This window comes from Rhinolophus ferrumequinum, chromosome 3 (genome assembly GCF_004115265.2).
Source record: "Rhinolophus ferrumequinum isolate MPI-CBG mRhiFer1 chromosome 3, mRhiFer1_v1.p, whole genome shotgun sequence".
Lineage (NCBI taxonomy): Eukaryota > Metazoa > Chordata > Mammalia > Chiroptera > Rhinolophidae > Rhinolophus > Rhinolophus ferrumequinum.
Genome location: NC_046286.1, coordinates 55274036 through 55301850, shown reverse-complemented (window position 1 = coordinate 55301850; position 27815 = coordinate 55274036). Strand labels below are relative to the sequence as shown.

General features: G+C 32.2%; 1 protein-coding gene across 3 annotated transcripts in view; it reads left to right on the top strand.

The window, feature by feature from the left end:
• ASCC3 (activating signal cointegrator 1 complex subunit 3) overlaps positions 1-27815 on the top strand; it is a 288105-nt gene that overhangs the window by 39853 nt on the left and 220437 nt on the right. For all 3 annotated transcript variants that reach the window (XM_033099400.1, XM_033099394.1, XM_033099410.1), the window contains exons 5-8: positions 21257-21377; positions 25989-26193; positions 26918-27059; positions 27690-27815. In XM_033099400.1, the coding sequence (XP_032955291.1) occupies positions 21257-21377; positions 25989-26193; positions 26918-27059; positions 27690-27815 (594 nt within the window). The remainder of the gene's footprint in view (positions 1-21256; positions 21378-25988; positions 26194-26917; positions 27060-27689) is intronic.

The window sequence follows — 27815 nt, the reverse complement described above, 5'->3', positions numbered from 1 at the left end:
GTGCAGCTGGGGCTCATTCTTTATAGCATTTGTGATTTCATGTTTGTTATTAGCGTTATCTCTTGACTCTATGCATATGGTGTTATTTGACCCATGGAAACTCATTTCTGAACCTGTCCTTGTTCCAAATATGTGCCTAATCCTAAAAGTAGTAGTTATTTGCTTAGGTTGTCTTTTGAGGGAAGATTATATTTTTTGATACTTGCATTATAAATGATTCTAGCATCCTTTGAAGTGTTTGTATAGAATAATTAGTATGATTTAATACAGTGGCTCTCAAACATTTTGGTCTCAAAAATCCTTTACACTGTAAAAATTCACTGAGGACCTTATAAAGAGTTTTTCTTTATGTTAGTTATCTATATATCCTATTGATACTTATTGTCTTATAAATTAAAAACAAAACTTTAACATATTAAATGTTTTAATAATTGTTTACTAAATCATTTGAAACAATACAAAACTTACTACATTAATATAAGTAACTAAATCTATTATATTAATACTAATACTACTAAATCTATTACATTAATATAAGTAACATTTGTGAAAAATAGCTTTTCTAAAAATAAAGAAATACGCATATGTAGCATGAAGAATGGCATTGTATTACATTTCTAAAAAGTCATTTTAATGTCTAGCTTAATAGAAGACAACTAGATTCCCACATGTGCTTCTGCATTCATTGTGTTCTGATATCACACGTTGTATAGCTTCTTCAAAACTTTGCTCACTTTATAGGATTAAAATAAAAGAGGCAAGTTATATTTTCATTATATTATGAAAATGGTGTTGACCTCATGGCCTCCTGAAGAGATCTTGCAGATTCCAGACCACACTTTGAGAACCACTGATTTAATGTGTATACTAGTTTAGTAAAAAGAATATAGTTATGTTTTTGGTAACTAGAATAGATACCAAACTATTAGAATTTAAAATATTGTTCAGAATTATTAACATTAATGTGTTATGACTAGGCTCTCCTATTAAGTATTGTACATTCTTTTTAGTAGTCTTAGTGCAGCTGAATAATAAGGAGGACACCAACATCAGCCAGGTTAGAATTAAAATAGTGTCCCTTCGTCTATGAGAACGAAATACTTATTGCTGCTTTTTCTGTAGTCTTTTCATCAAGTAATCAAAAGAGCCCCTCTTTTACTCCCAAGTCTGAATAGAGAACTGCCACTGGGTAAAATTATACTTTAAGATTTAGAGAATGTTTAGTATCATAGAATTTCCTCATCCATTGTAGTATTTGTGTGTCTAGCCTTCTATCCAAATGTTGATTCCTGTGTAATAAGGTCTACTTATTCTAATGAAGAGTGTCTTTTTTCCAAAAGTGTCTTCAGTGGTTCTCTTATAACTTACTTGTTTTTCTGAACTGTTACTACTACGATTATGTCTACCATGTAGTCCTCTATCTCTACAGTGTGGCAACGAAGTCATTGACATCTACTTTTACATGACTGTGTTTTAGACACATGATGGCAATTTTGTCTTCCTTAGTCTTCTTTTTTTTTTTTTAAGTGTAATACTTCTTCAGTATTCCTCTATTGTGAAATTAATCCATTATCAACACAATTTGGATACAGTTGTTCAATGCTCTGTATATCTGTCAGTACTAATATGTAGAAAGCTTTTCATCTTATCTTCAAAAATGTCAAATTTTCAGTTGCTTTGCCAATGCAAGAACAAATAACCTAATGGTTTTATAGGAAAAAAACATTAAGACTACAGTTGACCTTTGAGCAGTACTGCAATGCTACTTACCTCCTTGGAATTGATACCTGTATATAAATTTTGACTCCCTCCAAATTAACTGCTAATCTACTGCTGTTGACTGGAAGCCTTATGGATGACATAAACAGTTGGTTAACACATATTTTATATGTTATATGAAGTATATACTATATTCTTACAATAAAGTAAGCTAGAGAAAATAAAATGTTATTAAAATAACTAGGAAGACAAAATAGGTTTACAGTATTTATTGAAAAACTTCACTTATAATTAGACCCATGCAGTTCAAACCCATGTTGTTCAAGGCTCAACTGTATTTTCTCATGAAACTTGGTGAGTCCTGTTCTTTGTTCTGTTACATTGCCATGTGTTAATGTTAAGCTTACAATTAAGTACTTTTCACAGTCCACCAGTTTTGTCCTTTTTGTTTTTTAAAATTGCAAATTTTGCCTTTATCTGTTTCTTTTCATTATTTCTCATAGATTCTGAGATCAAATCTGTAAACAGTTCCTGAACCTTGGAATATGATTCATTAGGATCTGAATATCTGAACTTATTTGAAAGTGCTAGGTTGTTTGTTACCACTTTTTCCCTTACCATAGGTAGCATTCAATACTTATGGTATTTGTTCTGCTCTTTCCAGTTTAAGCTCATATTCTCTGTAGGAGAAGATACAAGCAGAATGAGAATAGACTGCTTCTCTTGTCTGCCCCAAGAAAAAAACATGTCCTGGTTTTATTTCCTTGCTTCAAACATTGACAAAAGACTCCCCTTGCTTTTCTTCCAGTTTTGTATGCCTAGATGTTTCTAGAGATTTCACTTTATAGACACTACTATTACAGGTTTTTAAAAACATGTGTTAACATGTTGGTTTTATTGTGATTTTACTGTATTTTCTCTCATGTTCCTCTTATTTTTTTCAGTTTATAGGTAGTATGTTAGCAATAGTGTTTTTTTATTGAATTTATTGGAATGACGTTGATTAGTAAAGTTATATAGGTTTCAAGTGTACAGTTCTATAATACATCATCTATATATTGCACTGTATGTTCACTATCCAAAGGCAAATCTCCTTCTATCACCGTGTTTGATCCCCTTTACGCTCTTCTACCTTCCTCCGTACCCCCTTACTTTCTAGTAACCACTAAATTGCTGTCTCTGTTTATGAGTTTTTGTTTCTTTTTTTTGTTTGTCTTCTTCCTTCTTGCTTTCAGTTTTACATCCTACATATGAGTGAAGTCATGTTTTCTCAACTTTTTCTGTCTGACTTAATTTCACTTAGAGTCATTATCTCAAGATCCATTCATGTTCTCGCAAATGGCAGTGTTTCATCTTTTCTTACGGCCAACTAATATTCCATTGTGTATATGTACCACATCTTCTTTATCCAATCATCTGTTGAAGGACACTTTGGTTGTTTCTATGTCTTTGCCCCCGGGAATAATGCTGCAATGAACATGGGGGTACATATATCTTTATGGATAAATGCTTTCAGACTTTTTTGGTAGATAGCCAGAAAAGGGATTGCTGGGTCATATGGTAATTCTATTCTTAATTTTTTGTGAAACCTCCATACAGTTTTCCATAGTGGCTGTACTAATTTACATTCCCACCAACAGTGTATAAGGGTTCTTTGTTCTCCACACAGCCTCTCCAACACTTGTTATTCCTTGTCTTGTTGATAATAACCATTCTAGCAGGTGTGAGGTGAAAGCTCATTGTCGTTTTGATTTGCATTATCCTGATAGTTAGTGAAGTTGAGCATCTTTTCATATATCTGTTGGCTGTTTCTATGTCTTCTTGAGAGAATCATCTGTTCAGGTCCTCTTCCCATTTTTTAATTGGATTTTTGTTGTTGTTGTTGTTTTAGAGTTGTATGAGTTCTTTATGTATGTTGGATATTAGCCCCTTATCGGAGGTGTTATTTGCAAATATTTTCTCCCATTCGATTGGTTGCCTCTTTGTTTTGTTGATGGTTAATTTTGCTGTGCAAAAGCTTTTTGTTTAATATAGTCCCATTCATTTATTTTTGCTTTTACTTCCCTTCCCTTTGAGGTCAGATTCATAAAATCCATTCTGAACCCAAGGTCCCTATGCTTACTTCCATGCAATTTACTGTTTCAAGTCTCATGTTTACATCTTTGATCTATTTTGAGTTAATTTTTGTATGTGTTGACAGATAGATAGCAGTCTGTTTTTATTCTTTTGCATGTGGCTTTCCAATTTTCCCTGCACCATTTGTTGAAGAGGCTGTCTTTTCTCCACTGTTTGTTTTTTGCTCCTTTGTCAAAAATTATCTGCCTATTATATGTGGGTTTGTTTCTGTGCTCTCAATTCTGTTCTTTTGGTCTGTGTGTCTGTTGTTTTGTCAATACCACACTGTTTTGATTATTGTCACTTTGTAGTATAAATTGAAGTCAGGGAGTGCGATACCTACCCCCAGCCTTGTTCTTTTTTCTCAGGATTGCTTTGACTATTTGGGATCTTTTGTGATTCCATACAAATCTGATGATTTTTTTGTTCTATTTCTTTAAAAAATGCCATTGGAATTTTGATGGGCATTGCATTAAATCTGTATATTGCTTTGGGTAATACAGCCATTTTAACTAAGTTGATTCTTCCTATCCATGAACATGAAAAATCTTTCCATTTCTTTGGCTTCAGTTTCTAAAACAATGTTCAAAAGTACATTGCATTCCTATATACTAGGGGTGTCCAAACTTTTTTCAACGTTTTTTACCAAGGGCCATATGCGGTAAAATACACAAACAGCTGGGCCACTCACTCGAGGTGAAGTACGTATTGCCTCACCTAGTTTATTTAAGTAAACTAAATATATTTTTGGAATTTGCTGCGGGCCAATTAACAATGAAATGGATTGCAGACTGCAGTTGGCCCGGGGGCCGCAGTTTTGACACCCCTGCTATATACCAACAATGAAATTTCAGTAAAAGAAGTGGAAAAAAATTGGAACTCCTTTTTCAATTGCAACAAAAAGAATAAAATACCGTGGAATAAACTTAACAAAGGATTTGAAGGGCCTGTTTACACTAAAAGTATAAGACATTATTAAAAGCAATGGTGTTTTTTTAGAATCCAATCTATTTTTTCTCTTGTTTTTTTCAGGATTGTGGTGAAAACCATAAAAAAGTTTTTTATGCAGTTTCATTTTGTAATGCCACCTATTTTTTATACATGTTTGTTTATTTTTCTAATTTTGAAAAATATACCATTGTAGAAAATTTAGAGCGCCCTTTATATACAAAATGCAGGAACTGAGTCATCTGTAATCTTACTAGTATCCAGCCATAGCTACTGTAAATATTTTGGAGTATGTATATTTTAAAATAGTAATACTTTAAAAATGGCTCATTTATATAATTTTGAATCTGTTTTTTTGTTACTTATATACATGTTTTTATGACAATATTCTATTGTATAATAAATTTTAATGGTCACAGAATGTTACATTTATCATCATATCCTAGTTTGTTAATACTCTTTTATTGAATATTTGTTGTATCTAGCTTTTATAAAGAACATTGCAATAAATTGTTATAAAGAACATTGCAATAAAGACTGTTGTGCTAAATATTTGCTCATACATATTTTCCCCTTGAATATATTCTTATCAGTGAAAATTTTGCATCCAAAAATCCTGACAAAAAATATTTTACTGAAAGAATCTCTCAGTGTACATTTCTACCTCTAATGAATGAGTGTTCCTATAGTTAAATCTTTGCCAATCCTATATATAATACTTTTAAAAACAAATCTTTGCCTGCTTAGTAGATGGTATCTCACTGTTTTAATTACAATTTTTTATTATTGTTACTTAGGTTAAATAGTTTTTTTCATATAGTTTAGGCCACTTACTGTTTGAGAATTGCCAATTTTTTATTTGATAAAGTTGAGTTACTTTTTTATTTATAAGAGATATATAATGAAATTTTGTTCTTGCAGATGTTTTAAGTGTTCAAGTAAACAGGTATATCCATCTTTTCATTTAGGGATCTTTCTTTGGTGTTATGCTTATAAAAGCAATCTCCAAGACATGATCAAAGCTCCCATTTTCTAAAAACATTTTTTCTATTTTAGTTTCACTTCATTGGGGTAGAATGTTATTTGGGTCAGATGTATGTTTTCTCTGTATTTAACTTGTAGGTACGTATCTGAATATGTCCTTACTGCATGTAGCCATTTTCTCCCAAGGTTCTTGTTACTTCCACATTGTCTATCATCTTAGGTAATACATTCCTACTTTTACTTTATAAGGGATGACATTTTTATGAGGAAAAGGAGAATTATTTGTTCTACTTTTAGCTGAATATAACGTTTTGGAAAGGTTAAGATAACATAATCATTGTACCTGTTCTAACAGGTCTCTTAAGTTTTATAATCTATATTGAGGATGCTTTCTATTTATCTTGGTTGTATTTTACTTTTTTTCCCCTTTTATGGCTCCAAGTATTAGAATGATGGGCTGAATATGACATGATAAAATAAACAAATGTAAGTTCATATACTTGTAACCAGGAATACTATTTATTCCACATAGGGAGATCTGGTTTAGCAGCTGTATTTGTAAAAAATAAATTCCATGTGAGTCAGCCATGGGAACTGCAAGTTCAAGTGGTTAAGAGCATAGATTTTTGAGGTTAGATACACGTATGAATCCTGGCTTTACTGCTTATAAAGTGGTTGACATCGGCCAAGTTACTTTCCTAAGCTGCACTTTTCTTTCTTGTTACATGGAAAAGTAATTGGTTTAATCATATAGGATGACTTCAAATATCATACGATATAAAGCATTTGAAGCTCTTAGAATAGTGCCTAACAGATGGTATGTATTGCATATGTACTGGCTATTGTAAATAGCATTATGTAGATAGCAAACAATAACATTTTATTAGTATATTAACAAAGTAGTCTTATACGTGGGTGATGATAATTCAGTTCAGTTCTTCAGGCTGCACCAGGTCACTACACTTTAAGGGTGAAAGAATCCTAATGATCTGTAGAGGAAAATGATTCGGTCAGTGAAAGAAGCAGAAATGATGCCTTATGATGAACAATGAATAAATAGCAGTTGGTAATCCTCAGGAGAAAGGTATGATGGAATAGCAGGATGGCCATGACGTTTGAAGAGCTGTATGTGGGAGGAGGATGGCCCAAGAATTATCTGGGTAGCAGATCTCAGCTCAGGCAAGCCTTTATAATTTTCAGAGTTCTTTACGTAATACTGCGCTCTTTCGGTGAGTAATAAGATCTTTTATTGGAGATACAGTCAAATTTGCTGAATGATCACTTTGTTCAGATTTGTGCAGATGGACACTGGTGACCTGTTTAAGATATGGGGTAAAAGCTACTCTGTTAACTTAAACTCACAACGCGGATTTAAAAATACTGACTGTTTCTAATTTGTGGCAATAATAGATTCTAAACTACTTGAATGGTTGTTCAAGAAGTAAGACATTTTGCCAAATTTCATACTTTTTGTCTTATTCTTCTCTGGCACTGTTCACTCATTCATTCATTTATTCTCTTCTGTGTATGAGGTACTCTTAGGTTTGGGGAGACAAAAAGGTAATCTAACAATGTTTAATCAACCCACTCCCATTATCTTTCTTTTTTAAATCTCCTTTTGGAACTCTCATACATGAATTTAATGGGCAAGAAAATTGTGTTTGATATAATGAATGTTATTATTAATTTGGAGAAACACATGGGTTATATATGTTGAGTGATATCTATAATATATTGATGTAGGAAAGAAAGAAACACATTTTATTAGTAAAATAAAGGATACATTTCTGTGTTTTAATAGTATTTGAGATGAATAAAAACATTTTGGGTAATGTTTTAATTATCATTTTGTAAATATAAATTAGTCTCATTACTAGACTTAAAAACTGCTATAAGCATTTATTTAAATATTTAAAATTTAATACACTAATTTTGTTCAGCTTTTTATATACATGTGCATATACGCACATACATACATATGATAGCTGAAATTTGTTTTCTCTAAGACAAGTAAAATCAGCATATTTTCTAAGAGTCAAGGAAGCTTTCAATTTGTCATGTACATTAAAATGTAAAGTAAGCTTTTAAATACCTAGCTTTAACCTTACTACACACCTATTATTTGTAATATGTGGGTAATAAATAGTGTTCACATTCCAAGTACTTTTAATTAAGTTGTAAGTGACCTTGGTTTTAGCTTTAAATTATTGTGTTAGATTAAGTATCTGTAAATGAGCATTAATTATTCTGAAAATATAATTTATCTAATTCTCTGCAATGCCAAAACAGATTTGCGTAGCACATTTTTCTTGAGAGAAGAATAAATGCTAAATAAGTGGTGTCCTAATTTTCATGGTCGTTTTTTGTGTGTGTGTTAGGACTTTATTGTTTTGGAATGTATGAATGAATATTTAGTATTTTTTTATGCCACAAGCCAAACTTAAGAATAATTTACAATGTTATAAATAACATGCTGCTTTATGTAATTATTCTAATACTCAATTCCAACATGGACTGTTAATTCAAAACTTTTCAGATTTATTCAGTTTTTAACATTTTCTTTGATTATACTTTATTATTCTTAATTTTCAGTATGCACATCTTGTTCATTTCACGTGCAAATCTAAAATTGCTTATTATCTTTTTTTAAATTTATAGGGGTGACAATAGTCAAGTTACATAGGTTTCAAGTGTACAATTCTATAATACATCATCTATATGTCACATTGTGTGTTCACCATCCAGAGTCAGTTCTCCTTCTATCACCATGTATTTGACCTTCTGTACGCTCTTCTACTATCCCCCGCCTGCTGCCTTACCCTCTGGTAACCACTGAACTGTTGTCTGTCTATGAGTTTTTGTTCCTTTGTTGCTTTCAGTTTTATATCCCACATATGAGTAAAGTCATATGGTTCTTGACTTTTCCAGTCTGACTTATTTCACTTTAGCGTAATAATCTCAAGATCCATCCAAGCTATCGCAAATGGCACTATTTCATCTTTTCTTATGGCAGAATAGTATTCCATTGTGTGTATATACCACATCTTCTTTATCTAATTATCTATCAAAGGACACTTTGGTTGTTTCCATGTCTTGGCCACCGTAAATAAAGCTGCAGTGAATATCGGAGTACATACATCTTTACGGATAAATGTTTTTAGATTTTGGGGGGGTATAAACCCAGGAGAGGGATTGCTGGGTCATATGGTAATTCTAGTCTTAATTTTTTGAGGAACCTCCACACTGCCTTCCATAGCGGCTGCACCAATCCTCATTCCCACCAATAATGTATAAGGGTCCCCTAAATTGAATATAGTAAGCATAGGCTTACTATGATGTATAACATATGCTGTTTATTACATATAGTAGAGGTGTAGATACAACTCTGATTTTTGAAACACATATCTCTGTATAATTAAAAAAGGAAATATATGGATTTTCTTTATGAGAATCAGCATGTCTCCTCTTTCTTAGGGCTCTCTTGGACAGGCACTGGTGCATTATTGTGGTTTTTCTATTCTGCTGTGCTTAGAAGCTCATCTTGAGTAGAAAATGTTTAAATTATTCTACTGTTTTAATACCTAAGGTTATTCGAGCCTCATAAATAAACTTTTGGAGCTTTTTTTTTCTGTTTTCAAAAACTTTTCTATAAGAAAGTAATTATGTCTTTCATGAACGTTTGAGACTAGTATGCTTGAAAATTGTCTGGCCTGATACCTTTTTGGAGGGCGGACTTTGATCAACACTTTAGATTTTCCAGTAGTTGCTAGTTTATTCAGATTTTCTATTTTTTCTTAAATCAAGTTTGTCAACTGTATTTTTCTGTGAAGTTAGCCATTTCATCTGCATACTTAACCTTTTTGCTCTAAAGTTAGTCATAATGTCATCTTATTAAAAAAAATTACCCTACCTTTTTGTTACGTTGCTCATTTTAGTCTTTTCTCTACGACTCTCTCATTTTTGTTAGAGGAGTGTTTGTTTTGTTTACAGAGAACCAGCTTTAGGTTTTATAGCTCTGGTCTTTCCTTTTTTCCCTACATATTATAAAACCTTTATTTTATTTATGTAGCATGTATGAGTTTTAAATAATAAGACAATCTGGCAGTTTAACAATCCTCAGAGGTTGGTACAAGCCTGATGGCCCTCTAGGTAGTTACATCCAGTTGTAACAGATACGTATTTGTTTCACAATGGAAATGGGTTTCTTCTTTAAAATTTTTAATCTGTTTATAACTACTTGTTTTCTTATATTATCAATAATAATCATGATAAGATTTGAAATACTCTAAAGATATAAAGTCACCCCAAGAACATGTGTATTGTGTCTGAAAAATTCAGTAGATCCCCAGTGAGAAATTCCAAAAGAGATGTGTTTTTTGGCTGGTAACTAATGCTGATAGAGGACAACCCTATATTGGTCATTAATTACCTCTTAGATGCTTACTCATTTTCTTCACAAGGATTTGTTAAGTACCACACACATAATTTTGCTAGTTAGTATTATAACACAAGTGACAATGCTTCAACTTTACAAAACCTTATCAACAGTAAGAGAATAATCATTTTGAATCATAATAGTTTTGTAACTCTTTCTTGAATCATATGCCATCTTTTAATTAATAGACTTTTTAGACCAGTTTTAAGTTTACAGAAAAATCAAACAAAAAGTATATACCCTCTGTTGTTTCATAAATTATTTTAATAGAAGCAACTGCTTTGTTGTTTCTTTGAGCTTAATAGTATTACTACTTATTTTAAAGTCTTTGTCACATTGTGCCCAATTACTTTCTTCTGGAGTAAATTTGTGTTCCGTTGTTGATTTTGTTTTAGTATAAGATTTCTTCATTGTTTTAGAATTTTAACTTTTATGCCGATGTTGATTTGTGGCTTCTCCCATTTACATTCCCTCTTCTCACTGTCAGATTCCTCAAGTAGCTGTCGCCCCAAGTATCATTTTGGTAGTAGTTCCTTTCATCCCCTTTTTGTGAAGGGGGGGCGGGGAGGGGACACCATGCTCACACGCTGGCTTCCAGCTAAGCTCAGCTGTCGTCAGAACAGTGCAGGGAGCAGTGTTCTAGATTACCAACCACAGGCTCCAAACTCTTGGTCCTACTGTCCAGAATGAGCCCAGCTTGTCACTTTAGCTCTACTTGGTGCTTTACCTTTTTTGCTTAATTTCTGGTCCAGGGATGTACTTGTCTTGTTTTAAGTTTGAAGTGTGCTATAGTCTTTTCTCTCTTTTTTACTAGAGGAGATGTATTAAAGCATGAATTTTGTGCCATCTTTTCTTCTTCATCTTAATCTCTAATACTTGTTCTTTCAGAAGGCAGCCTTTCCTTTTTATCTTAGTTATGAAAGGGAAGTTTTTCAAGAAAATTTTAGGATTAAGACTAAAATACATTTTAGTGGGTTTTTTTGTTTTTTTTTTTTAAGAAATGACTTATTATCTTTATAGGATCATATTTTTTGTTGTGACAAAGTAAGGGTTTAGGTATATACAAACATTCTAAAACTTGAAAATAGTAGAAGAAATTCAGTATATATTATGTATATGCCAATTATACTGTCACAATCAGTGACCAATACACACTGACTCAACTATTCCTTTTACTTAGAGTTAAAGTTGGAATCTTAAGTTTTCTCATGGTAATTGAAAATTAATCATGATGATGGTTTATGTTGTTTTAATAAGGCCTTAACTACAGCCCTTACAAGTGTTTTTGGTCGGGGGGGACCCAAACCAGGAACTAATTGTTACTTATGTTATTGTTAAGTCTTACTTATATTTTGCTTTACTTTGTTACTTTTAATCCTGTCTCCAATTTTATATGAGTTCTCATAACTTAGTTGCTAGTGCATTTTATATCAACTGATACCCAGAAAAAGTGATGTGTGATATAATTCTCTTGGGGATTGAATTTCTGTGTAGATAGAGTTTGGTGCTTTGCAAATCTCCCAAATAGTAAGGTCCCCTGATAAATGCTGTGATTTTTATTGTCTGTACCAATAAGGAAAGAGGCCAAACATGGCTTGCATATTATCAGTCTACCACGAAATGTAATAAATAGCATACAAATATTAAATATATAATGACTAATTGAGGGTATTTTTCTGAAAAATATTTATTTTGATATATACAAAGAAATAAGTTTACTTGAAAAGTAATAATAACTCACCTACTTACTACATTTTGTAAATCTTGCCATATAGATGCTCAATCATTTATTTCTGTATGTAAGCTGCTATTTCTTTTCCTAACTAGCTTAGTTTAAAATTCCATGTCTCTTCTACTTGGAAGATGGCTACCGTCTAATGGACAGCTTGCATTTGCTGCATCTCCATCCTTCTTAACTAGTTCCAGTTAGAGATTAGCCTAAGGAATTTGCTTGTTAACTCAAATGATTAAATAGTTAAAACTTTTATTTTATTGCTTTTATGAAATAAAACTTATTAGTATTAAAATTACTAAAATAATTTGTCAGTGGTAAACTGTTTCAGAAAATGCTTTATGTCAGAGTGATTCCCATGTGGTTAAATTGTGTTTAATAAAACTAGGTTTTTATCTTTGAAAAATAATATTTGATAGAAAAGATAAAGCTTCTATTGTTCCTTGAATTTTAGTCATCAGCTGATTTGTCTACATGATAAGGGGTTTTTTTTTATTTACATAGCTTCTGGAGCTCATTCCAACAAATATGGTGAATATGTGAATACCTATTTTATTAATTTAGTGATCCTGTATGTACTTAGCAGATGAAATATGAAAAAAAATTGGTAAATCAGAATCTGGCTTGTATTACTTAAAAATAAAACAAAACTTTTTCTGATTAAGTAATGTATGTTATTATAGAAAGGTTTGAAAAGTTAAAAATAAGGAAAAATAAAAAGTGTACAACTTAGTAATCTTTCGGCATTTCTCTGTATAGGACTTGTTTGCATATTTTTATGGATGTGATAATATGTGTGTGTGTGTGTATATATATATATATATATATATATATATATATATATATATATATACACATATATATATATATATGGAGCAGAATTTAATGAAATAAAAAAAATGAAGACATAATTGCCCAAACTTGGAAGCATCAAGTTATTCTTCAGTTGGAGAATGAACAAACAAACTGTGGTATATCCATATAGTGGAATATTTTTCAGTGATAAAGAGAAATGAGCCATTAAACCACTTGAAGGAAACTTAAATGGATATTGCTAAGTGAAAGAAACCAATCTGAAAAGGCTACATCACTATATGGTTCCAACTATACGATATCCGGAAAAGGCAAAGCTATGGGAACAGTAAAATGATCATTGGTTACCAGGGGTTGGGGGAAAGGCAGAAAGGGATGAACTGGCGGAGCTCAGGAGAGTTTTAGGGCAGTGAATCTCTTCTGTATGATACTGTAATGATGGATACCTTTCATTATGGTCATTATACACTTGCCAAACCTGTAGAATGCACAACACAAAGAGTGAACTCTAATGTAAAACTATGGACTTTTTAAAAAAAATCTAATTTGATAGTATGATACAACTAGACAGATACATTATGCTCTATAAACATTGTATCTAGATCTCAGCAGATCATTTTACAGTAGAATCAAAATATCTTCTAGAGCAATGCTACCTTTTGCAGTGATCCCCAGGTACTCTTGTTTGCTCTCCAGCGTGGTACCTATGAGCCACATGTGGCTGTTGGGCTCTTGAAATGTAGCTAATATGACTGAGGAATTATTCATATATTTTAAAATTTTAAGTGCAATTCCTGAGAATATAAATAGCCTCGTGTGGCTGTTGGTTACAATATTAGACAAGGACATATCTAAATTGAACAAAGAAGACAGAGAAATGTCAGTTGGTGATTAATACAGTTAGATGGAGTTCATTAATAGTTGCTTAAAAGACCTTACCCTAAATATTGGTTCATTGACAATTTGGCATCAAGTCTTCATTTTTGATCCTGTACTTTTTTACTTTTGTCCTGTCCTCAGTACTTTAATCAGTGACTTGCATGACGGCCTGGTTATCGAACTTTTGCTCGGGACAGACTGAACATTGATAGTGTTTACTGTTGTGATGGATCCCACTCCGGGTTTAGAAAGCTCTTAAAAGATTAAAGAAAAGAAACAGGAAGCAAACGAATTTCAAAAGGGATTCATTTGAAATTTGGGGCTTAAAATTACTATACAAAGTATAGAATATGGGAATCTTGGCTTACTTGGAACTCCTGTAGAAAAAAACTTAAACCCAAATGTTTTCACTTGGCTATTCAGTTTGGGCCGGCAGTGTGATGGTGTTACCACCGTAGGCTATGTTTAACATCCAGTCCAAAGTTGTTGCAATCTCTGTGACCTGCCCTGATAAAATTATATTTAAAATATTATGTGCAGCTTGGGATCCTATTTTTTTCAAGAGGCTCAGTAAAAAGTTTTCTAAAGGAAACTGGATGACAAATATATGACTATTAGTCATATATCTAGAAATCAAGATACATGACTAATAGTAAGGAATTGATGTGTATTTGCCTGGGAAAGAAAGAACTTGTGAGTGAAGTGTGGCTAGTTCTTTGCCTTATCTTCAAATATTTGAAAGGCTGACTTGTAGAAATGTCACTAAGATCCTTCTCTGTAACCCCATAGGGCACAGCAGAGTGATAGGTGAAAGCAATCATGAAACTGATTGGGCTCAGTGTCAAAGATATTTTGGCAATTACCATTCTCTAGCAGTGGCATGAGTTGCCTTTTAAGATAGTTTCCTGCTGGCAGAAGTATCCTGGATGTTCAGTAGCCAGGAAAAAATTAGTCAATAACAGCAGTATTTACTGAGCACTTATTGTCAGACACCATGCTAATTTTCTAACACTAGAAAGCTGAGGCTCAGGTTGCTTAAGAAAGTTGCTCAGAGTCATATTATTAGGAATTGACAGAACTGATAACTAAACTTAGTTCTTTCTGACTCCAAGCTCATGTTTTCAGCTGTCCTGTTAACTGCCCTCCCACAGCAGTAATTGCTTTTATGGGAGCTTTGTTTAGATGTCCTCTAAGCTCGCTACCAACCTGATGAGCTTAGATGACCCCATTATAATTTCTTGCAAAGCTGAATATGAGAAAGATCATTAGGTTCTAGTATGTAACAGATTGAAGTGGAAACACACTGGTGGTCAGCAGGAAGGTTACCTAGGAAGCTGTGATCTAACCAACGAATAAAGTTTTAGTTGAAGCTGTGGTTTCAAACCTATTGCTGCCTTTTACAGAGCACCAGATTATATTGTATTTAATTTCACCATTGAACTAAGAGTAATTTCCCAGCAGAAAGTGGAATTAGAATATATGCATGCACATACTACAATCATGAGCATACTTTCTTGAATAAAGGCTGAAGTCAAGATGCATATCAGATACTTCTGTTAATATTTGTTACATGTTCATTTGTTTCCTTAGAAGTGATAGTTGATTATTAGATACTTTTATAGTGTTTTCTTTGAATTAGTCTATCATGATTACTTTTAAATGATCAATGCATCAGTATTATGTATTTAGCAAAGATTCACTAATTTTTTCTTCATCATGAGAGTGTGAAAATACATGCTTTATATGTAAAGCACTTAATATCTTGCCTGGGAAATAAGTAGTGTACAAGTATTAGGTATTGTTATCATTATCATGATACAAATTATTTTGTGTACTTTCTTACTCCCTTATTTGATTATACTCATTTATTTTAATAATACTAAACACACAAAGTTAATTGCTTATATGCAAGGCACTGTTTATTTAGTTCACATCACAGCCCTATGAAAGGTATATATGTCCTCTTATTTCCATTATACAAATGAAAAAATGGAAGCTCAGAAAGGATAAGTCCTAAAGTTAGTGAGCAATAGGCTCACAATTTGAGCCCTGGCTGACCATTCTCCTACTCTAAACTGCTATACTAGCGTTCATAAGTTTGTTAAATAAATTCAATTGACTGACAAGGAGTCATATAAAATAATGACTGGGTTGCTGACTTAGAATACAAGTGTTTTGAAAATATGAAAAGTGATGGTATCGGTGGATTATACATAATCTGTATTTCTTTAAATTCTACAAAGCACCAGCAATTTTTCAGAAACACCATTTAATAACATTTTCAGAAAAATATTATATTAAATATAAATATTGATTATAAGACATACCTAGATCAGAAGACTGTTATATTGTGAAAAGAATGATACTTTGAAGCTTTCATAACAGAATGATACTTTGAAGCATCAGTCTCCAACCTTTTTTATCTTACCTTCTAACCATGTTTGAAATGCATCCCTGATATTTAATTTTAAATTATATACATATACTATTATAACTTTATTATAAAACATACATAGAAATAAAGAACTAGAAAGGATGCCATTTTTAAAATAATATTTAACTTTTTATTGATGCTAAAATTCTTTCTACTCTGAGAAATGTGATTGAGTATACTTCAGTGTTTTTGAATGTTAGTCTAACACCTTGTGATGTTTTGAAGTTCTGGTTATATGTTTAATTCAATTCAATACTTCATCTTTAAAACAATGGAGAGCCATTGGAGAGTTTGTTAGCGTGACGATGGGACGGGGGAGGTATCATACAGTGATGAGACTTGCATTTCATAAAATTCATTCTGGTTGCTATGTAGAGAATGCATTAAAGTGTGTTGTGGATAGACATGCAGAAACCATATAGGAAGCTCTCCCCGTGGCCTAGGCAGTAAAAGGTAACTTGAAATAGACAAGCAGGAAGACTTGTTTAGTAGTTGAGATCAAGAGGACTTGATAATGGATGGGGTGACGGGTGGTGTTAGGTGGGGTAAGGAGGTGTTAAAGATGCTTTTCAGCCTTTTGACTTCTGTAACTGCAAGGAACACAATGCCGTTCATAGAAATAGAGAACATTTAGAAAATGGTGAAGAGGGTAGAAACCCCAAGATGGTTTTGAATGTGTGGAAGTGTGAGAAGAGATGATAGATAACTGGGTAATTAGGTAGATGGGGCTCAGAGTAGAGTTCTGGGAAGGATGTATATAAGATTTTTCAGCACATGCTTGCTAATGGAAACTAAGGGTTTGGATGTGAACAGCTAAGGAGAGAATATGGAGTGAAAGTAAGAGAAAGCCTGGGATTAAGCCGCAAGGAACTCCAACCGTTTAATTGTCAAAATAACCCTGACGCGGAGACAGGAAGGTAGCAACCGCAGTGAGAGGAAAAATATCAAAAGTGATGTGTCAAGGATAGCAAAAGAAAAGTATGTTTCAAGAAGGATAAGGAGGATTTAGCAAAATGGAATGATGCATGGAGGAAGATCAAACAAGAAGGGGCCAGAATGATATCTGTCTTTATCGAATTAATGAATGAATATCCTTCAAACAGAACAAATAATAATAGCTAATAATAGATCTGCTATCGAAAAAGTTTGCATAAACATCTTATTTTTACTTTGTTTTTCATGTTCTCTAATTTTTTACTGTCACCTTCTTAAAAATTATAGATTAGAATTGAATACAGCACTCCACATATGGTTCAATCAATGTTGTACCCTTTGAGATGCTAAATGGGATTTTTGAGATATATATTACTATCAATACATTACATTTTTTTCCTAGCCTTCATTGAATTTTTTATTCACGTTGAGCCTGCAAATAACCAACATCCTACCCTTTCAGGATTTTCCTTAGGATTTATTTGTGAGACCCGGTTTCCCCATCCTGTACAAGTACACATGAGTTTTTTAAACGTAATTGTGGGTTTTTTATATTTATTTCTTTTACTTCTCCTTAAGTCTAGCCCAATTATATCAGACTATTTAGAAAATTTTAAAATCTTAATTCTATCAGGCCCTTGATTCTATTAACACTTTAACAAATTTAATTTAATGTCTTCTAGTTTATGTATCATTGATAAATTTTGAACAGGATGAAGCTATGGGCAATCCTTGAAAAACAGTTTTAGTGGCTGATTTCTGTATTGAGATGAATCCCATAATCCACCTAAGCATGGTGTTATCCATAAGGATACCTTGTGAACATCAAGATATTGTACCCATTGCGCAGTTTTCACTGGCTGTTTTTTAAAATGCCCATTGACTATTTCATATGGAGAATGGTTGGTCCATCTTTTGAAAGAGGTCTTTTGGAACTCCAGATTTATTTTTGACATTTAATGAATTCTTTAATATTGACTAGATATAAACAGAAATGGAACTGACAAATCTTTTATAAATATTGAAATTGTATTTCCTTTAAAGCTTGCTTTAGTGATTACTTTTTTTTTGTTCAATATTCTTTAACTAACCTAAGAAGTAGGGATCAAACAGAACACTAACATGACCAGAATTGTGTTTTACTTGGAAATAATGTTTTGTCTCTAACTCTGAGTAAACCCGTAACCCAAATATGTTTATCACATTGTAGTTTCACAAACCCTCAGCATGTTTCTGCATTGTCCTGTTTGAGAATAGAGTTTTAGTTCTTAATCTTTTTTTAAACCAGTCTTTATAGTATTTATAGTATAATTTTCCATGATATATTATTTAAAGGTGTATCATTACTTTATATTTTGTGTTTATGGTGTAATAATGTCTGTAATTCATTTGATACTGTGTTAGGAATATAGCAGCCACTATAGAATTTTTCCTATTGGAATAAGAATAACGTAATTCAGAATACAGTGAAAAGTGGGGATTACCTTTCCTGAGAGATTTACAGATGACATTCATCTGTTAAAAGTATTGTAAGAAACAAGGAAGTTAGTCTGCACATGTTCTGAGATAATTTTTTTGTCATCTTTGAAATGTAGTCTGTTGGTTTACTTTTTCAGTTTCCATTCATCATTTTAATTTGATGAAGAATTACTTTAATGAAAAAGTAGTTATAATAGCAATAAGAACTCTAAGAACCTTTGTTTATTTAGAAGTACTTTAATAGATAAAAATGGCTTTAACAACATCTACCAGGAAAAGGATATTACCTGTCTATTCCTATTGTGTCTTCTTTAAATCTCATTTGTTTAATTTATAGTCAGGATATTGATACATACTTGCCTTTGGATTGTATGAGACCTGAGTTCTTTTTTTCTCTTTTTCTTTTTCTTTTTTACTCTGTAGTCAATAGCTGTTTGTGTACCCACAGCTAACTTTTTCCTCTCTCCTTTTTTCAGTTTGATAGCTCTGGAACTTGTGTCAGTGCAGACAGCAGTGATCCAGGCAGCTGTAACTTTACAAACAGTCACTCTCACTGCCAAATGAGTTTGTAGTGCAAATCTTGAACGAGAACTGCACCTGCTCTCAATGTGGATGGCAGTGTCAAATATTAGGGAAAGCCTAATTTTAGGATTGCTTTAAATCTGGTGGCAGCTGAGCTCAGAATTTTGCTGAGAATCTTCATCTTGGCCTTATGGCAGTCCTACTATTCACAGCCAAACAGCCTCCTTGTCCCTTTTGCTGGGTCTTAGGTGTACTGTTTTTTAGAAATAATGTGCTGTTTGTGCTGTGATCCTACACTTGGGATGTTATGTTAGAAGTTATCTTCCAAATATTATAGTGGTTTCTTAACATTCCTAATTTATCATGTGTGAACACTGAATTTCAGATTAAGTAGCCTTGAGTAGTTAAAAATATGTGTAAGGGTAACTGCCATGAGATTATTTTCTTATGGAAGCTATGGCCTCAGTTTAAGAATTAAATTCTTTGAGAGTTGGTAGGATATAAAGAACATTTCGTATTGTATGCAGAGAGCATTTCCTACTACACTTTGTTTGGAGTGTGAGGAGAAATAACTATGTAGGTATATATTGCAGTTACCCTTTTTGAATTTGCTGGTTCTTTAATATCACCCTTAACGTTAAGCCCAGGGCTTATGTCTGACTGACAGCAATTCAGAACACTCAGTTATTGGGAAAATTATATTTAATCTTTATCAACCCTAAGCAATTTTTTGTTACTTTTGCTATTTTAAATCATTTTGATTCATAATTTCAAAAATAGCTTCATTGGTATGTAAGTCACATACTATACAATTCACCCATTTAAAGGTGTATAATTTGATGGTTTTTAGTATATTCATAGATATGTATAAATATCACCAAAGTCGATTTTAGAGATTTTTATCACCTCAGAAAAAATCCTAAACTTTTAGCTACTATCCTCCTACTACCACCTCTCACCATACTCCCCTAGCCTTAAACAACCACTAATCTGCTTTATGTTTTAGACATTCCCCTGTTCTTTTCATGGCCTAGTTCTCTGCCTCCAGGCAAGATCTCTGAGCTGGAACTCAGGAGCTAGGGGTGAGGACAGTGGAATGCTTCTCACTGAGTGACCCCCCTTGCTTTAGGATCTGAGTACTTGATGAAGGGGAAGTTCTGGGTTTGCTTTTCCTTGTGAGGAATAAATGCCTTAGGAGCCAGGGTGAGAATGATTGAGGCCCCAGTATTTTCCAGGATGCTTTGTCCAGAGGAAGAGCCGTTCTGTGATTGGAGGCTTAGTGGAAGAAGGGTGGCCTTGTGTGTAGATAATGTCAGAAAAATGAAAAGCAAGCATAAAATATTTATTAAATATTATTGTCTCAATATTATATACTCAACATAAATTTCTACTTTTAACTATGATTGGATTTGTGTAGAATCTCTAAGAACAGTTGGAATTTGGTTAGTATAAAATCTTCACATGTAAAATTAGAGTATAACATTTCTGGACAGGAAAAATATATGTATCCTCAAACTGTACTTGAGGAAATCTAAAGACTTTCTGGGACAGTTATTTCATACAGTTTTGTAATTGAAAGTCTCGAAATCATAAATCCTGTTCCCTGATTCTGGAATCAACTTAATCTTTGACAACCACTCTGCATAGGAAGGTAAGATATGTATTGAAACTTTCTATGAAGTTACATAAAGCACTGGCAGTACTGTGTTTTAGATTTCAGATTCATTTAACATTAAAAATTATTATTAAGCATAATAAAACAATTTAATAAAAATAATTATTAAGCATTAAAAATTTGGCATGTCATGATTTATTAAACATTCTGATGGTTCTTTAAAATGATAACTGTTATCTAGTAAGTTGTGAGAAAAATGGTACTCTATTTGGAAAAACCAGAGCAGTATATTTAAAAAAGCAAATTAACTTTAGAATTTATTTGGTTATATCAAGAAAAACCAAGTATAAGAATTTGATATTCTCTGATTTACATTTTTATATATAAATCATAATTATTTTTTTAAAATTGAGTCATGCTCTCTAATTACATAATTGCAGAGAGTCTTTATAAAGTTGAAAGCTCCTTAGCAATATGAAGAGCTATTTTTCTTTCCTAAGTTACTTTTTAAAACTATACTTTTCTAAGTACTTTTTGGTTATTTCTGTATAAGTTTGTTTTCACACCTCAGTTGAACACGGTGTTAATAACTTGAAAAAGTTAATTTTGAGGTAACGGGTTGTTTTGATTTTCTTCCTCTTATATAAGCTGTTTGAACTTCTTGGGCCTGATGGACTTGAACTTATTGAGAAGCTCCTCCAGAATAGAATTACAATTGTGGATAGATTTCTTAATTCTTCAAATGATCATAAGCTGCAGGCTCTTCAAGGTAAGAAAATATTTAGTGGTAATTCTAATTTAAAGGAGAAACTCATTGGTTAGCAAATCTTTTTAATATAATTATACTTTTAATATCATGTGGTCTATTATATAATTTATAGCTAACATCCTTTTAAGTAGATTTTAGATATGGCAGATTATGAAACAAATATCTGTGCCCTAAAAACGGGTGCTGTGACAAAGATTCTATTTATGTTTAAGTAAGACTTTTTCTTTTTTCGCAGAAGATTTGAACAGAAACACTCAGAGGTACAGAGAACAAACTTACAGTTGCCAGAGGAGAGGGGAATTGGGCTGGGTGAAAAAGGTGAAGGGATTAAAAAATATAAATTGGTAGTTACAAAATAGTCATGGGGATGTAAAGTACAGCATAGGGAATGTAGTCAATAACATTGTGATAACTACTGGGGGTGCCAAAAAAATGTATACTTTGGTCAACATTGCTCAAGCAGTAGTTTGCCATAATCAAGTGTTTGGACGCTGATGGTAATCACTTTGAGCACCTCTTGTAATTGCAGAAGTCAAATGTGACTTGTATTCATCTTTTGTTATTGGTGTATATTGAGTATTATAATTTTAAAGTTTTTTTCCTTTCTTAAAATGTGTATACATTTTTTTGGTACCCTCTGTACGTGTATGTATTGCGCCAGGTGGGTACTACATTAATGGGGTGGGTGGAGAGGGAAATCACTGTATAAATTATTTAAATGTTTCACCACTATGCTGTATACCTGAAATTAATATAAAATAATATTGGATGTCAACTGTAACCCCCCCAATTTTTTTTAATGTACATGGGTAGTACACTGAACATTCGCCTGCCCTTCATGTAGATTCACCAGTCATAATATTTTGCTCTCTCTCTCTCTCTCTCTCTCTCTCTGTTCTCATTCTAATTTTCTGCACACATACATGCATACACACATGTACACACATATACCTACATTTAAAATTTTTGCTGAACAATGATTGGAAGTTGTAGGCATCCTAATACTGCAGTATAAAATTTTCATATATCCAAGAACAGCCGTAGTCTCCTACTTAAGTACAATACAATTATTGCAAGCAGCAAATAATTGAACATTTATACTGTCATGTATTGCATGTATTTTAAAACCACAGAAGAATGGGGCAGGGTTGTCTGAAAGCCAAGATTATGAAAAATGCCTGACTTAAACTATGGCACAACTGATTCCAAACGCAGGTTTTAGGTTATAAGCAGGAAAACTGAATTTCTTACCTTTATCCCAATGTTCCTTGCCATCCTTATAAAAAGTTTGTATTTTTTTTTTTAACGTGTATGAGCATAGGACATAAAACACTCTTCTTCAAACTAGTCAACATTTATCCTTCTGTGTAAATTATGCCACCTCTTCCTTATATTTATGTGTATGACACTAAAAAGAAATTATAAAAACAGCCTGGATTTAAATCCAAAATTGCTTACGGATTTCCTTTAACCCATACTTTGATTACCGATAGTTGCCGTTAGTTGCTTTGAGATTTTTAGAAACTTTGAGGAATTGAATTCAGCCACTTTGTCTTTCTGTATGTCTTTGGTTCTTTAAATGTATTGAATACTTACCAACTGCCTTGCTTTAAAAGGGCTCCCACGTGTTAAACAGTGCTTAATCCGACATTGCAGTTTAGGAGCCTTTAAAATGGGTATCTGCCAGATGAACAGGAGTGAGTTTAAATATCTAGTCTTGTGACGTAAAGTCTAAGAATTTGGTGTTCATTTTGTCAGCTTTCTAAGTGTTAATATAGACATATTTACTAATTCACCTTCTTTTTAAATTCATCATCCAACTTTTATTTTTTGTATTTTTTACTTTTATTTTTCAATTACAATTGACGTTCAATATTATATTAGTTTCAGGTGTACTCACCTTTTACAAAAAGTTCAAAATGAGTCCAGCTTAATATAACATTTATACACAAAATTTATTCTATTAGGATAACTTTTTAGAAGACATACACTTTTTAATCCCAAAACAAATATTAAACTTGAATTTTTTAAGAAAGATGTTTGAACCGTTGGCCTGTCCTGAAATATTTTCTACTCTTCTCTAACTACTTTTACTCTTTTATTCTACGTCAGATCATTATTAATGCTGCTACTATGTAAGAAGAATAATTGCACTGTAGAAAATTTGGGACATTTAAAAAAATAAACTTTAAGGTTTTCCTTAGATTTTTTTGGAGGGTTGGGGATGAAATACTCTTGAAGAAAAGATTCTTTGGCCTCTTGTAGTTTATCACTGTTCTCATCTGTTTATATCTTTTGATGTAATTTTCTGTTGATTATTCTTCAAAATTCTCTCAAAAATACCAAATTCTATTTTTATTCTTTATTAAACTACCTTAGCATGACACCCACATACTATTCTTTTCATTAGTCCAAAATCATGGTCTTAGAGAGCAATAGCTTCTTGCCATTGACATTTTGTAGCTTTCATACTGATTTTCTTTGAATCTTTTTATCAAGATAATATACCACTTTATCTCTCTTGTTATAACCAGGAAATGTAAGATAGGTGAGAAGTGGGTGGATATAGTGTACTAACTGCTAAGTTGAGGATAGTTGTAATTAAATTCTATTTTCAGGACTGATGTGGAGAATGTTTTGTACAGGGTGTATCGTAAAATGAAAATTAAGTTAGCTCATGCTGTCAAGGGAAAGTGGTTTGAGTAATTATACAAGCCTTTTTCTGTGGTAATTACATTCTAGAAGGATACAAGCTTCTACATTGTTCTTTAGTAAAATGTTATATTAGAATTGCTATTAAGCTTATTCATTTCATTTCTTCTACTGTCAGTCTCTACGGTTAGCAGCTGAACCAATCAAGGAGAACCATACATTTAAGCATTTCTGCTCTACCACTTGATTTTTTTTTTTTACTACCTGTTATGTTCAATCTTATAGGACATATGTTCTGTATATTCTAATTGAGGCTTTTTCAAGCTATCCATGAAGTAGACATATTTTCTTCTTATAATTTTAATTTCCTTATTTGAGCACTAGTCTATGGTAATATTTTGTTATCACATTTGTTTAAAATATTGACAAATGTAGCATTTAGTACGTCAACAGAAGTAGTTTCACACACAGAATCTTTAACATTCACTTCTAAAAAGTACATAGCATTAGTCACATTTTGAAAAATTCAGTTTAATATCTGATTGTGTGACTTTGCAGTTTAACTTTCTTTTAGTTCAGTGGAAACTGTCAGTATACTACATTCTTTTTCTACCACTGAAAGATAGTAGGTTATAAATTAAGTCATTTTAGTAGGGCTGTAAGATCTATTCTTATTTAGAAAATAAGATATGTAAGACTTATTTAGAAAAATACTTTTTTCAGAACTGTAAGATGTAGTAATCCTAATATAGATGGGGTTTTATCTTATGTCATAATTTGAGATGTAATCTTTTCTCACTTTCTGAGACTTAATAAAAAGGCATTATACAGCAGCGTTATTGCATGTGATTGACAGTTAAAATGACTTATTCAAAAATCAGGTAATGAGTTAGCGACAAACGTCTGAGGATTGTGAAGATTTGACGTAAGATGAATTTAGAAAGCTAATTTTCCCATCTTGATGCTCTGCTTAATTTCTTCCTTTTTCTGCATTGGATTTTGGAATTTGATAAACTAACTTCCATTGTGTTCCTTCAGAGTGTGGACCAAGTTTCATTCTTCATTTCCTTCCTGGCCCTAGTTGCAGTGCCTGAAACCTAGTAGGTCCTCAATACAATAATGTGTATTGACTTGGATTGCTTTTAGTGACATTCCTATCAGTTGCTTGAGGGCTACAGTGAGCCAAGGTTATACTACTTGGAAAGATTTAATTAAATGCAGAAGGTAATCTTTTTGGAAGAAAAATTTTCCTGAATATTGAGTGGACCAAACCACAGGTTTAAATTGTACCTTATAAACATTGAGTTTTGATTGACCTGGTTCCTTTCACTGGTTCTGGCCTTTTTCCATTTTTTTTTTAAAAACCTGTCTTTCCATGAAAAGGTGGACCATACTCTTTCTTCATTTTCCTTGGTTATCTTCTAGATATACCCTGAGCTAATGTTAATAAATTTTCTTTCATGTATAAGTAGTAACATGTATGTAATATAAAACAGTAAGGCCTATTACAAGGGGGAAAAGTTATATCTAATATGTAAAAAAATCTTTATTATGTTAACAGTAAATGCTAATTAGTAAATTTAAATAATCTCTTTATATAATTTCAATAAACACAATAATTGGTAATTTTATTTATTGAAATTATATAAAGAGAAATTATTCCAAAATTATGAAATCAAATGTTTAGGTTTCTGATGTTATATGTAAGAATTTATAACATTAAACTGTTTCATCTATAGGAAGAAAATATCTGCTGACTTTTCTTAAGCCATTATGTGATATCATTGAGATGGTGTGATTTAAAAAAAAATTCTCCTTAACATATATAATTGAATGTGCCAGTTTTTGTAAAAAATGAATTGTTAGAGCACTGTTCTATCTTATGTTTTGGTGAGGGGTGAAAATGGTTTCCATAAGGATTAAACTTGTAAAACATGATATTTTAAATTTGTTTCACAGAGAATTGCAAAAAAATTTTAGGAGAAAATGCTAAACCCAATTATGGTTGTCAAGTCACTATTCAGTCTGAACAAGAAAAGCAGTTAATGAAACAATATCGCCGAGAAGAAAAAAGAATTGCCAGACGAGAGAAAAAGGCTGGAGAAGATGGAGAATTTTTAGAAGGACCTATGTGCTTTGATCCTAAGGAATTGCGGATGCAAAGGTAAAAGCCAGAAGCTGAAAAATGCTTGTGTTGTAATTGCTACTTTTACGTATCATCATTTTTGGGGTTTAGTTTTAATAATTTATATGGTTCTTACTTCTAGTCACATTTGATTACAAGAATAGAATTTTGTTGTATGAAAACCTAATTTTCTGGGATAAGAGAGCAATTATCTGCTTAATTAGAATATTCTTTGTTGTATCCAGGTAGCTGAGAGATTTATATGATAGAGGTAAGCTATTTTTAGGTAAGCTGTGCACACACCACAGGTTAATATTTAGGAAGCCTACACAAATTTATTTTGAGACTTTGGTTTTTTTCCTAGCTTAATGAATAATTTTTCCCGTGTTATTATTTAGATGTAGAAAGGATGCAAATGAAATACTGGCATTTATTACACTTGGTCTTTAAATATTAAAACCTATTTTTGAAAAGACATTTATATCTTGTTTAACATCATTGGATTGTGACAAACAAAATTATAAATAAAGAACATTTAGTCAAACTTATCCAATGATGTTACCTAAAAATGTGTTGATTCCTATGGTGTTACACATAGAAAATTTCAGGATTTCTAATATCTTCCTTTGTACAGCTTCATTTCTTCTCTTTCATAACAGAAGACTACCTAATATAGTTATTATAGTGACATTATTTTAGTATATGCTTTCCTTTGCAAGATTAAAATTTCAGGTTTAGCCTACTACTGTTTTTGTGTTTACAGAGAGCAGGCACTTCTGACTGCTAGAAGCGTTCCAATTTTGAGCAGGCAGAGAGACATGGACTTTGAAAAGATACGTTATCCCCATGTTTATGATTCCCAGGCTGAAGCCATGAGAACATCAGCATTCATTGCTGGTGCAAAGGTGGGTCATTGGAATACGGCCACTTGTGGATAATTGTTTGAGGAAATGACCCATAGATGGTCCCTGTTTTCTTTTGTTACTCTATTACTGGTTGGCTATACTATGCTAAATTGTATTTTAAAATACTGGGGAAAATGAGATAATGCAGTGTATGTAAGTTCTTGACACATAGTAGCCATATAAAACATATTTGTTCTCCTCCCTTTTGTTATTTATGCAACTTTTATTTTTTGCATTTTAGCAGATGTATCACTTTTTGACTAAACTTTAAATGGTATATTGCACATTTTTCCTGGCCATGTGAGTACATGTCTTCAAGAATATTATCTAATTAATGTATACTTTAAGAATCATCAGAATATGGTTCATATGTTATATAAGAATATCTGATACGTGAATGCTTTGTGTGAATGTGGTTTTTTTTGTTTGTCTTTGTTTTCTTTAAGCTTTCTTTCCTTTAAATTAACTAAATTTATTTTCCTGTACTATGTTGTAAAGCCAGCAGTGTTCTTTTGCACATGTGCACACACACGCTCTCTCTTTCTCTAACAAATATTTATTATAGAGCACTTGTTTTATTTGCATATGTTTTATTTTTTATTATTGGATTTTAATTTTTGATGTTTATAGATGATTTTGCCAGAAGGAATCCAAAGAGAGAATAACAAAATGTATGAAGAAGTAAAGATTCCCTACAGTGAACCAATGCCAGTTGGCTTTGAGGAAAAACCAGTTTACATCCAAGACTTAGATGAG